Source organism: Phalacrocorax carbo, chromosome 1 (assembly GCF_963921805.1).
Source record: "Phalacrocorax carbo chromosome 1, bPhaCar2.1, whole genome shotgun sequence".
Taxonomy (NCBI): Eukaryota; Metazoa; Chordata; class Aves; order Suliformes; family Phalacrocoracidae; genus Phalacrocorax; species Phalacrocorax carbo.
The window spans coordinates 68,531,006-68,544,547 of NC_087513.1; the positions used below are offsets into that span (position 1 = coordinate 68,531,006).

At 45.6% G+C, this 13,542-nt stretch overlaps 1 protein-coding gene and 1 long non-coding RNA gene across 2 annotated transcripts in view; one reads left to right on the forward strand and one right to left on the reverse strand.

The window, feature by feature from the left end:
- The window catches only part of CACNA2D4 (calcium voltage-gated channel auxiliary subunit alpha2delta 4), a 132,927-nt gene that overhangs the window by 102,010 nt on the left and 17,375 nt on the right, over window positions 1–13,542 (reverse strand). Inside the window, exons 6-10 of the mRNA XM_064458482.1 lie at window positions 12,939–13,070; window positions 11,829–11,889; window positions 11,069–11,219; window positions 9,389–9,463; window positions 7,812–7,901 (exon numbers count right to left, since the gene is read on the reverse strand). Coding sequence (XP_064314552.1) covers window positions 7,812–7,901; window positions 9,389–9,463; window positions 11,069–11,219; window positions 11,829–11,889; window positions 12,939–13,070 — 509 coding nt within the window. The remainder of the gene's footprint in view (window positions 1–7,811; window positions 7,902–9,388; window positions 9,464–11,068; window positions 11,220–11,828; window positions 11,890–12,938; window positions 13,071–13,542) is intronic.
- LOC135314666 (uncharacterized) lies at window positions 1,553–12,114 on the forward strand. Its single transcript, XR_010374163.1, has 2 exons — window positions 1,553–1,868; window positions 11,716–12,114. It is a non-coding gene; the product is annotated as an uncharacterized LOC135314666 (long non-coding RNA).

Genomic DNA, 13,542 nt, shown 5'->3' on the forward strand with positions numbered 1-13,542 from the left:
AGCACTGTGGAGGAAGGGTGTGGTTCACTGCTGCCTCATATATTGCACAGTTGCATTTATTTATGCAAAATGACTATAGACTGACCATAAACACTGCAATTCTGATTTGACAGCAATAACTGTCACTTTTTATGGCAGAAATTGTGAGAGGAAAGGGAAACCAGGCTCATTATTTCAGGGTAAATCCATCAATCTGCCAAAAAAGAGCAGAGAAAGGCAGGAGCACATGAAAAGAGAAGGCTACCGCCATCAGAGCTGAAATAGGTTATGAATGTGCCAGAAAGAAAGGCCATACACTGTAATGACAGGTGATCTGTTAAGTGATATTTAAAGTAGAGTGGAAGTATGCTGGGACTCCGGTGTTGAACAGGCGCGCTCTTACAGGCAAGCCAGACCCTGCCTGTTCAGCCAGGAAGCCCAGCCTTCAAATGCTGCTTAACTAGTGCCCGTGCGTGCAGGGCCATTTGCCTCTCGTGCCCTCAGCTACACCGGCTCTAGAGAACCAAGTGCCTTATGCGGCACCAGCACAGCTGTTGAATTAGCAGTCACCAGAGGAGGTAGCAGAGGACATCAAGGCACAAAAATGAGCAGCTACTTTGCTGCGGCTCCTAGCTCAGTGTCAGTATGCACTCTTTGCATAGCGTCTCACCGCGTCTGTGCTCTGAGCAAGGAAAGTTCTAATCCACGAAGGAGGATGCAGAAACTGATGCAAAGTTAAAAAATATGGGAAGAGGAAGATGTGACAACTCTGCACAAGAGATTAATGAGAGGCAATGCCATGAAATGGAGAGCGTACAGGAGACTAACTGAAGGATGACTAAAGTTATATCAACCACAGCAGCAATTTTAAACTGGAGAGGGTAGTTGTAAATGAGGAAAAGGGTAACCAAATGGCAAGACCAATTGCATAAAATAAAAGCAAGCACTGGGTGGGAGAACAAGAGCACAGGGTGTGAGCTGGGGCTTTTTAGAAGTTTTAGGGTTCAATTCATAAGTCCCTTCTGGTTGGTAATGCTATGTTAGGACAGAAGGCAAATGTCTTTACCAACACGGATGGTACTGTGGTTCCACTGCAGATTAACATCATGACTGTTGATACCTGGAAGCCAGCTCCAAGTCCAGATTTCCCCAGTCGTTTCACCACTCCTACAATTACCTCTGTGATTGCCTCTGTGATTCCCCTGAAATTACCAGGTTCAGTGCTAATATCACAATATCACCATTTATGTTATCAGTCCTGCCTCCTTCACCATTACTCTTAATATAACTGAAGTACCTGTTACTCGACTGCAGTAAGCATGGATTCGACAGCTTCTGAATGACTACATGTATGAACTCATCTCTCCCTGTTTCATGATAATCCCATTACTTGCATCACTGACCAGAATCAGTACAGATGATCATGAGAGGGAAAGGTGGTGTACTATGGTCATTTCTAACTCTCTGTTCTCAGGCAAAACATCTGTGTGAATTACTGAGTCAGGATGAGGTGGTTGAGCATGCTCCTCCTTTTTCGTATCAGCAGAGCAGCCCATTCAGAGGGGAGACAGACTGCACCTCTGCTGCTGTGGTCATGCTAACTCAGCAGTGGGTATCTCCTGTGTCTTTCTCTACAGGGTCCCCCAAGGTCTGACATTTCCAGTGGTCCAAAAAACTTCTCCACCTTGTGCATTGGAAAAAACCCAACAGTGCCAGCTACAGAGTAATTGCAGCTCCAGGAGAGGTCACAGCACACATGCACCCTGCTCAGAAAGGAGACCCAGGACAAAGGCTGAGGAACAACAGGAACAAGCGCAGGATGCTCTTAGGTGCAAACGGAAAGGCAAAAGCAGTTGACAGCCGCATGGGATTCTGCTGCAGACCATCAGGTAGGAAAAAGACAAGGAGTCTCGAGTGAACTATTCCTAGGGCAGAGAGAAACTGCGTGCAGATCAGCAGAGAGAAAGGCTACTGTGAGCACCCATTAGGGAGGCATAGGGTTATGACGGTGCGGGAGATGCTGTCAGAATGAGGTTCAGATCATGGATATACGAACCTTGTAGTTACAAATCCCATTTATTCCAGACTGTTGCCATCTACAACGTTTTGTTTAGATGATTATTAAATTAACACTTAATTAAGGTCACCCACCATTTCATCAAACTACTTAAGATATCTCTTATGTAGCTTACTTCAGACCTCATAATACTGAGATACTGAGAAATTAGATGCTGTACCAGAACCAGCAATCTCCTAATTACAGGAGTAGATGATATTTTCAACAGGGAAAATGAGATCATCAGTGTCATAGAAATAGAGATTAAAAAGACAGATTTAGAAAACAAATGAACAAGAGGTAATCCCTGATTTTTAGGTCCTTTTGTGCCTGGCTGCAGCTGTAGCAAATGATCTGACAGCATTCACATCAAGCTCTGAGCATAATTCCCTGCTCTGACTGAAGTCTCAGGAGCATGAAAGAAGGGGAGATGAGGAACAAGATGTCCACAGAACAGATGTCTGAAGACATGTGGGCTAGAGCTGCAGTCAGTGATTGAGGCGTGGAGCTATGCACTCCTGTATAACTTTGGTCATGTTGCCAGGAGTAACAGGCATGATCTAATTAATTCAGGGTCATAGTCCGTTGTACTCCCTTGTTTGCTCATTGCCATTTACTTTGCAGTTATAGCCTGGCACAGAGTTACTAGTGAAGCAATAGGAACATCAGCATAGCTCAGTGATGCGCAGGCATACATGCTGATTATATACACATCTGGCCAGATGACTGAGCATCTCCTCTCCGTCCCCTCCTACCCTGTTCTTATGCAGACCTCCTTCCAGATTGGCCTCCAGAATTACTGAAAATTCAAACTTAGTGGAAAGTGTCTCATGGGTAGAAAATTAGCAGTAGAGAAGGAAACAGAAAGCCAGTGAAGAAGAAATTAAAGGTCTGGCATTAAGCAAAATGACATAAACTGGTAAACAGGAAATCCTGATCTTTGCATATCCTGAAAAATATGCTGCAGAATCCAGGTCCATAAAAATGCTAGTGGAATCAGGAAAAGATTTATAAATGTTCAGAGAAGCAGCAAGAAAGGGAGTAAAAAGCTATACTGCAGATGATAAAAAGGGAAATGGTCAGAGGTGCTTTGCAGCCTCCATACTTAATCAAAAGGACAATATTCTAATGGCTGGGTACATGCTGAAGTGATAAGAAACAAAAGAAAAGTATTAATGGATTACAGGCAGTGTCACAAAGTGGTAGGGCTGAGGAAAAAGTTAATTGAAAGCATTAGAGTAATCTGTGCTCAGCAGGAAGGGAAAGAATTGCAGAAGGTGTTGCTGAACTACTTGCCTCGTGGGCTGAGACCTGACTGGGAATGCATAAGATCCCAAAGGGTGAAGAGGGAATCAACAGAAAATGTGTTACAAGAAGGGAGGAAACTAGATGGGTAAATTGTCCTTAAACATCTAGCACATTGCTAGAAAAATTAGTAACACGGTCCTCTTGTCAGTGCACAAATGAAATACTTCCCCACACAGGTGGGCCTAAGAGGCCACAAACTCCTTCAATTACTCACACCAGCAGATGGGTTAATTCTTTTTATGACACCAGCTTGCTCAAGTTACACAGAATTTTACATCTCACTGAAATCAGTTTGTTACAAGTTTCACCATTTTTTCCACTCATAGCCATTTTGGAGTGACCTACTCATAATTAACCTCAAAATTTATGTAATTTCTGAGTTCAGCAGCGAGTCAAGGCTCCATTAAACCAGCTGGGTGTTAAAAGGAGACATCATTCTAAGGTGGCCTCAGAGAGCAGAAATTGGAGCTTCTTTTCCTCCACAGGGTCAGAAAAACAGCTTTCAAAATACCTGCTTACTCTGAGCAGATCCTGAGAAATGAGGACCCATACAAGTCACAGATTTTGTACTAATCCTAAAAGATTCATCTATAACAAATATATGAACATATGTATGACTCAGGATTGGGGGGGATGTTTGCATATGTATGGACACACATATATTTGGCATGTCTATTAAAATGTATAAATATGTAAATATCTCTACAATTAATGTACATTGGATAGTCAGAGGCTCAAATACCGGACAGGAGGCTGAATACTGGCTGGAGAGGAAAACCGCAGAGGCTGATCAGCTGGATAGGAATTAACAATGTGACAGTGTCTGAAGAAACATAGCTGTTGTCTTAGGTTGTGTTAAGAGGACTATGGTGTGTAAAACAAGGAAGGTAATTATTCTGCTCTGCTTAGCACTTGATAGCTCTCAGCTGCAGCACTTACATACTGTTGGGAGGATGGTGTTTCAGGGAGGGCAGGCAGCTTGGAAACAGCCGTGAGCAGAGCAGCAGCCGGAACAAAGGGGTATAAATCCTACAGGAAAAGGGCGAGAGGACAAGACGTGCCAAGCTTGTTGAAACAAAGAAGAGAAGATAGCAGTGAGATAGACTAAAATTTGATAAATGAGAAAGGAGCTTAAAAGTCAACACTTGACGCCTGAGAATTTTGAAGCACTTTATAAATGTGTGCTTAAGACCATGGTTTCCCTGGGATGCGTATGTTATTGAAACCATTTGGTGTGTGGCTAAATTGAGAGTTTAAGTGGTTTATTGAGCATGGCAGAGAGGGGCAGGGGAGGCTCTGGCTAGCTGTTCTTCTGAAGCTGTTCTGCAAATTGCGTCATGGATTAAAATATGCCCTGTTTACCCCAGAACATAATGGAGGAAAACAAAGATGGTGAGAGATCGTGCTCTTCTTCAACCTCTCTCTGCTACTCATACCTCATTGAATAAGTCTCTACTGGGCTATTAATTCTATGAGCAATTGGACTGAGGAAAATTACCAGGGAAATTTTGCAGTCACTTTCATTACAGATATTATTACTGGTTGTCTATTGTAATCAGCAAAGCCTGTTTCATCAGTGTGATGTAGCAATTTTCATTTTCATTGTCTTGCGTATGCTCCCGTGAACAATAACAGGACAGTCTGTGAGAAATGGCTACAATTACAAGCCGAGAATATGAATTTTGTCTGATGGGAAGGGGCTAGCCAATTCCATCAAAGTTCCCCCTTCTACCGCCTGCATGACTGCAGCAGCATAGATTTGTTTCAGGGCACACAGATGGAAACCCTTTTCCTCCCCTATCACTGATACAGATCTATGAAGTTCAAAGAGAAGATTTCAGAGAGTCCTTAAAGCATACGAGCACTTGGCAGGTGGTACCCTTTTGCCTTAAGCTGTGATACTTGCAGAGCCTGGCATCCTTCAGCTGGTGATATCAAGGCACTCTCTACATGAGCCCTTACCAGGGAAGCTACAGTTTGGGGAAGGCTGCTTGCAGGGGTGCTTCTACACTTGCACACCTACATGTGTGCAGCCTCTGATGCTGCCACGTGTGCACTCAGACACAATCTCTGTCTCTTCCGAACGTCACCAGGCAGACAGAAATCCTGGGATGAAGCTGCAAAGTGGCTTGCAGGAGGTCCTGCAGGCCTCCTGCTGCTTGTACAGCTGTCCCACAGCTGGCTGTGAACAAGGCTCCCAGCTGATGATTCAGCAACTTTGGACTGAGGTCCCATTTTGCTAAAGAGGAGGCAGTCATGGTCCATGCTACAGGGAATGATGCTATGAGAAAGCTGCGACCAGTGTCACTGGGAAATGAAAGGTGGGTGGAAGAGATATGTAGCCGTTTCACATCTTTCTTTGACAACAAAGTTTCCAAGATGCAAAGAAGTGTAACACCAGCATCACTGAGACAGCAGCCACCTTTCCTCATCTGCAGACGCTCAAATGCCTGAGTCAGTTGCCCTCTCCCCAGACCTGAGGTGATAACGAAAGGCTTGAGGGAAACAGCACCTCACCTTGTGAATGAGTAATATCAGAAGGTTTTATCAGCACTGGATGCTGTGCTGTCTAAGAGCAGTCTCAGAGCTGTTTTAAGCTCATTAGCCAAGGGAGAATCAACAAGGATCAAGATAAATGATGACTACTTAAATTGTTGAGTGCATTTTTGATGCCAAATAAAGAGGAAAAATATTTTCTCTACCTGCCAAAGAGTTTCTTCTCTATTACTGCAGTGGAGTTAGATTAGTCCACTGGGCTGCATGGACATCGTTCTCTCTCTGGAGGTATTTTTGGCCCAGCTATGTTAGTGGAGGCCATTTTTTTTCTGTCTCAGCTGTTACACCGTGTACCTTTTATTTCCTGTAGGCATGTGTGGCTCAAAGTATGCAGGGCTTTATAAAAGGTCCTGCCCCATGGAGGCTTGAGGATTGACTAGTCTAGTGGGTGAGCCAGGCCTGCCAGAATGAAGGTGCGAGGTCTCCTCCTTAGTGGAACCAGACCAGTTTTGGTCTGTGTCTGGCATGACTGGCTGCTATTTCAGCTGGGGCAAGCAGCCTTTCTTTCGGGTTATGCTCTGTTATTCTCCATTGAGACCTTCAAAGTTGTGCTGGTTGAGAGAGTCTGCCGTTGCACTGCACTGGGCTTCTTTAATCTGTTGTCACTGTACATAGCCAGTGCTACATTAGGTATTAAGAAATTATTTGTCCTCTGGTGGAAAAATTATTTAAATATTCTGATTTATGCAACACAGGCCTATATAGGTTCTGGATCTCTGGTTTTACAGAAAAAGTTATTCTTGTCATAAAGTGCAAGGATAAATCTAGCAGGCATCTAGTCCATGTAATTGTTCTATGTTTGTATCATTACTGCTTCCCTGGTCATCTCAGTAACTATCTTCCTCAAAGGTGTTGACCCATTACCACTGGGAGTGCTGCCAGACTATTACCGCAATACCAAGGCTGCACCACAGTCTTCTCTGGTTGCCTTTAAAACCATTATGCTTCTATTACCACTGACAAGTCAGCTCAGCTACCACCATCCCTGGGTTCAACTCTGATCATGCTTGCACTGGCATAAATTAGGAACAGCATCACCATAGCCAACAAACTCAAACTTCCAGTTTGTAAGATAAGTAAGAGTGGAGAATCCTTTCCAGGGTGTCAATACCTCTAGCACACTACCTTTAACATCAACACCATCATTATGGCCACTTGCATTGTACCGCATACACATTTTTGTCAGCACCAAAGGCATTGGTGTCTTTAGGCCAACCCCACTATAGACAGTGCCATGAGGAGGTGGGAGTGTTCAGCAGGTTCTTGGTCCTTTTTGTGTTAACTCTGTTTCTTAAGGAATGTTAAGTCATATGTTTACCTCCAGGCTACTGAAGTCACAATTGTTCACATAAGGCAATAAATCTTTTATGATTCTTAACGGAGAACATGCTCAGACTGATTGATTAATTCTCCTGTACCTGTGATTTCTTCCCCAAGCACTGATACTCAGCAAAGTGACACTGAAATAAATCTGATGCCTGAGAATAATCTTTCACTTCATCATCATCATCATCATCATCTGTATACCAAGGCTCACTAATAACATTGTTTATGACCACAATTGTTGCCCTCAACTTATCAGTTATATTTTATTGCCACCATCTATACCAAGGTGCCTGGGCAATGCCCAGCTGTGGGGCTCAAAAAGGAAACACTCATGATGCCACATCCTTGCCAGCTCCTCATCCCTCCTGGGGAGGGATCGGCAGCCCCAGGGCATCACACACAAACCGTCACCTCCCCAAAGCTGGATCACCCCTGCACACTGCTTGTTGCACATTTGAGATCAGCTCATACCACCTCCCCACTGCAGCACTGTGAGGGATGTGCCAAGTCATTAGATGTAGAGGGAAAAGTAGAGGTGGGCAGGGACACTTCTGCTGGACACAAGTATCAGCACAGACTCTCTTACCTCCCTCAGGATTTTGAAGGATTCTGTCAAAGCCTTGTTCACAGTCCCCACTCCTTTTGCCTGTAGTTCATCCACCAGCTGCTTGAAGTGCTGGCAACAAGAAAGGGGAAAAAGGCAGCAATGAGTTGCAGGCAGGGTGCTCCCTTTGATCGGGGTGGGGAAAGGGTAGCCTGAAAAATCTGTGCTGTTGGGCTCCTGATCCTTCACCATTGCTGGCAGGGCAGTGCAGCACCGTTATCGATGGAGGTGGGCAAGACAAGTAGCCGCTCCATTGGCAGTACTATCATGTTGCACCTTTGCCCACACAGCCACAGCAGGAGTGCATTTCATAGAATCATAGAATCGTTAAGGTTGGAAAAAGACCGTTAAGATCATTGAGTCCAACCGCTAACTTGTTACTGCCAAGTCCACCACTATCCATATCCCCAAGCACCATGTCTACCCTTCTTTTAAATACCTCCAGGGATGGAGACTCAACCACTTTCCTGGGCAGCCTGTTCCAGTGCCTGACAACCCTTTCAGTGAAGAAGTTTTTTCTAATGTCCAACCTAAACTTCCCCTGGGGCAGCTTGAGGCCATTTCCTCTTGTCCTCAGCCTGTGGGCTGTGATCCATTGGCAGTCCATGAAACATCATGCAAGGGACAAAACTATTAGAAATCAGACTTTCCTTTATCTACCCCTTCAGGGTGGATAAAGTTCCTGTGCGTGAAAGAGCAACAGGATTAAGAAAAAGAAAAAAATCTGAATGCTTGTCTACTACTTAAGAGGCATTGATCTGATTGTAAATGAAAGCCTCAGAGAGTGCTCTCTGCATGATAGCGTCCAAAAGGTTTGGGGATCCTTTGGGAAACACTGCAGGAGACATCACCCTCTGGAGTCATATTCTGTGACCCAGGGCTAAGCTGGGAAAGAAATTTGGAGAGAAACCTGGCTGTTGAAGACATGGAGGGATGTGCTACCTCTGTGGTATTAATACAGAGAGAAGAAGGAAGAAAAAAAAAAAACAGTAAGAAGAGTTACAATACAAGTCAGCCCAGAGGGTGGTGGAGCAGCTAGACGCAGGCTGAGCACCTCAGAGCTGCTGAGTCCTCCTGGATCAGAGAAGCAGAATCCCTCATCAGAGAAAGCTTGCTGGCAGCCCACCTTGGCAAAGGATCAGGCCAGGCTGAGAACACATTCACTAGGAAAGGGATGGCTTTTCTCCTTTCTGAGGGCTGAAGACGTGGGGTTTCAGAAACGGAGGACCTTTGCCTTCTGCACGGTGTTTTTCCACAGCAGTCTGGGCCAGGTCCACTCATGCTCTGGCAGCGGTGGTGCCGAGTCTGCTGTGACACAGGGAAGCTGTTTGCTGGGGTTTAGCTAGCCAGCTGACCCCATGTTAGAGCGGCTTCGTGTAAGCAAATGTGAACCATGGAGCCAGCACACACCACTGAACTGGCGCTTGTTTCTGAAATGCAAACCCACGTGCTTCTGGGAGATGGCTGTTTCTTGTCCCTGAGTTTCATGTCACAGTGTCTTAACCCTTCTTACATTAAGCAAACTACCTGAATAACATCAGTAGGAGTCTGGTACTCACCTCTCTGTTATCTCTGTCTGCTTGGACCAGGATACCCTTAAAACAGGGTTCGATAAAATGAACATAATCATTGTACTGCAAAGAGAACATGAAAAGAAAGGGGTTGTAATGGGAAAAAATTCACACAGTGGGTTCATTTCCTAGGTGGATGTTCAAAAAATGGTATGGAGCATTATGCCATTTTACATGTATTTCCCTTAAGTATTGTTTGTAGTGATCATGGCAAATTGTAATTTTGATAGATTTTATATTTGTTCAAATAATGTGTTAATTATGGTGTTTTGCTGAGTTCTATCTGGACATATCTATGCATACAAAGTTGCTTTTTTTTCGTCTTCACTCACACTGTAGAGATTTTCTTCACACTCTATTAGCTGGTGCCCCTGGCCTTGCTTCTAGCACTATTTGCACATATTTTTGACTTCTGGAGACTTTGTGAGTCCCCAGTCACACCTTGCAAGTGATTTTGTAGCCTAATGTCTGATGCCTCTGGCACACGACTGAACAGTAACATATCAAGTTACCACACATCCACCAAACTGTGATAATTAGTGGGGTGTGTGCTTCTAGCCTGATACATGCATGAGGTAAAACATGCCAGTGTAAACCTTTTCCTGCAAGGTTCCGAGGAGCATAATTCATGACAGCATGGCTAAGGGGCCACTGATGCTCAGCTGATCCATAAAAGCTTAGGTCAGGCTATAATGTATCTGAGCCAGTAGGTTCTTGGTGTGAGTACAGTAAAGGAATATATATTATATGCTCTTTCTGGGATTGTTTTTGAAGAACAGATGATATTTCAAACTCCTTAATGACCTCCCTCCATTTTTCTGCCAACACTGTTCACTTTTCCATCTATCCAGCCATATAAAGACAGAGCTGTCACCACTGGAGTTTCTGACTATCTTACACAATAAGAAGCTATCAACAAAAAATAGACTTCAAATCATGGTGATCGTGCCCTGGCAAACTTTTAGAGAAAGGAGCCTGGGGAAAGAGATCGTGCTTGAATTAGCTTTGAAAATTAGAGGGTGAGCAGCCATTTGCCTTTATCCCGGTACCAAATCCCCCAGTCTTGGTGTGGATCATGGAAAAGTTTTACTTTCTGTGGTCAGTGGTGCTGCCTCTGTTTGGGTAAGCGGCCCATCCTCATGCTGGCCAGGGCTTAAAAAGGGAGAGTAACACCAAGACACCCTGGCCAAACTCCATGCAGGCCTGTGGAGATTGACTCTGAACTGGATTGCAGCCTTGCAGAATGCTGGTGCACAAAAAGGCGTATGGTAGTAATTTTCTAGCCTGGAAACATTACCCCGAGGATTCTAATGCTACTGGACCCAAAGACAGTATTATGCTATTCTACGCTAGGTAAATTTATTAGCTCAGGTCCCTGTTAGCTCAGGTGTCTCTCTACGGCACTTTGTTATCTGTTGCAGTCACATCCCTAAGTAAGCAAAAAGATGCAGCTGACGCCCACCATAGGGGGGTGAGATGACTTAGCAGCCATCCTGCTGACCGCACGAAGCTGACATCCCAGAGGTAATCGGTTTTAGTCCCCCATCCAACAAAGGTACTAAATGTTGTCGTTACATCACTGTAATGCCTGTAGTTTGCTAAGGGGACTGAAGGGTTGATATGAGGCACAAAGAAGACAACTCAGCACTGGAAATGGGACATACTTACTGCAATGATGTTGACAAAGTCATTTTCTCCCAGAGTATCTAAAATGGTGACGATGGTGTGTTTGGCAATGGTCATCCGCAGGCCCTTCATGCTCCCGCTGACATCCACAATGATGACAATGTCCTTGGGAGACGTGGCTGCTTGGATGTACCTTTATAAAAAGAAGAGTACAAGGAAGGAGGGTGAGTGCACAGGGAGGAGGAATGCCGTGCGTGCTGCCGTCACGTGAGGCGAGAGGCAGCATCACATGCACCACGAGCACAGCTATCCAGCAGGGTCAGGCTGGGCATCCGATGGGTCCCTTCCTACCAACCTGCCTTTCTTGCTGTCCTCAGCATCTCACTTCCCACACTGGCAAGTGCTGGGCCTGCTGCAAACGTATGTCCAGATTCAGCTGAGAGTGGCAATTGCTAAAGCCTCCTTTAGCCATGCTGAGTAAACTGAGTAAAAGCCCTGCATTTCTGGAGTCTGAACAGCCCTGTCACTCCAGTCACAGAATTATAATGAGGATGGAACAGAGGAAGGATACACTGGTGGTGATTTCCATGTGGCACATGTTAGATGCCATATGGAAAGCTGGTGTTGGCAGGTAGCAGGGCTTCCTAACCTGCTGTTACCTTTGTTTATGTACCCCTCATCTCTTCCAGGAGCAGCATGGGACAGTAACTGCTAATCTGCAAATCACCACGGTGTCGCCTTGGAAAAGAGGGAGAAAGGAAGAATGAAAGGTGCTTTGGCCAATTCTCTCCAAAACTCTTACCAGCCACGGTTCCTGCAGTCAAAGGAGATGACTCCATTCTCATCTGGTAACCACTTTATTCCTGAAGGGAGCAGCAAAAGGCGCAATCAACACACAGACAGGCAGGCATCTGTTCCCCGCTCCCCAGGCACCCGCACTTCTGCTGTTCACTGCTGAGACCCAGCTACACCACAGGGGCATGCAAATCTGGGCAGCAATAGCAGCGGCCATTCTGCAGAAATACAAGCAGACCTGCATGGTCTTTGGCAGTTCTCAGTAAATTGTTTATTAAATTTCTATTAAAAAATGTACCTAGGTGTAGTCTGTTCAAATTTGGGGAGCAATTGCATTTATGTTGAACTTTCTACCACTTTGATGTAGTTCTCGACAACATCTTTTTCTCCCCAAGGGTGGCTGAGAGTATGAAAAAACAGCAGCAGCGACAGGGACGCGTCCCAGATTCCCTGCTAAAGGCTCTGTTCACAGTCATCTCTGCCTTCCCCTTCCACAACACGTGACAGGTCACAGAACAAGGGCATGCAGCCATCTGACGAAGGGGCCACCAGGCCAAACTACAGCTGCGGAGGATCTCGTGGGTTCCTCTGAGCACGGGGCCTCCCTCTTGTGCTGTGACCTTATGTGCTGCTCACAGCTGGTGAGTAGATAACAAGTCAGGCTGACCAGCTGCATCTGCCATGTGTGGCCTCAGAGATGGAGAGAGGCTGTGGCCGCCACTAAAAACCACAGGGGAGCATGAGGCAGGGAGCCCTCCTGTAGCCTCTGCACCCTGCCTGCAAGATTTGCAGGTCCTGCCATGGTGTTTTGTGAGCTTTCTGAAGGGCAGGCTGCCTGAGGCACACCCCTGCAAGCAGACTCTCTGGGGTTGCAAGGACAACATGTGTGGGGGGCTGGTCCACATGGGAAAAAGGGGTTTATGCCTGCCATGGACATTATTCCTTCAGCCTAAGCAGCAGCAGCCCATACAATGAGTATTTTGCTCATTTCACCCTGCCCGTCATGGAGCCACGCTGACCCCAGCCTTCTCAGATTGGGCTCTTCCATGGCATGGACCCTGTCCTGCAAGACTATTGCATTGTGATCAAAAAGTCAAGCCGATCTCTGCTTTTTTACCAGGGTAGAGCCTGAAGAAGCCAGTGGAGCTACCAAAGTACTGCCAGGTCAGCGTGGGATCCCTTTCGAAGTTGTCCACAAAAATAGGATTCAAGGCTTCTGACATGTAAACACCATTCAGGATGTCAGGGTCTGTAGGGAAAAAATAGAAAAATGGAGAAAAAAGTGTGCAAAAGAGGGGAGAATATCCACTACCCCTGATGGAGGAGGGGGATGGGAACAAAGGTAACCCCAGGAGGAATGCAGCCTTGTCCAAAGCTTTGACGTTGGGCAGGGAATTGGATACATCATTCAAGTAAATCCTGAAGGTCAGGTCACCACTGGCCACTACAGGTGATCTCAGCTTGGTCATATGCTATTACCCCCATTTCTCTTCCCAGCCTTGTCTGCCCTTGGGTGTTAATTTGGTTGGAAGAGGGCTCTGAGAGATCAAGGAAAACCAGCACTGTGCTGGACACAGCTGGCACACCACACAGGCAGGACTCTGCTGCTACCTAAGCGGGGATGTGTGGCTGTTGTAAGGCAACTGCCTAATGTACCACTAAGTGGAACAGCCTTTCTACAAAGAGTGTTTAAATTTATGCTGCATGTAATTACCTAAGAC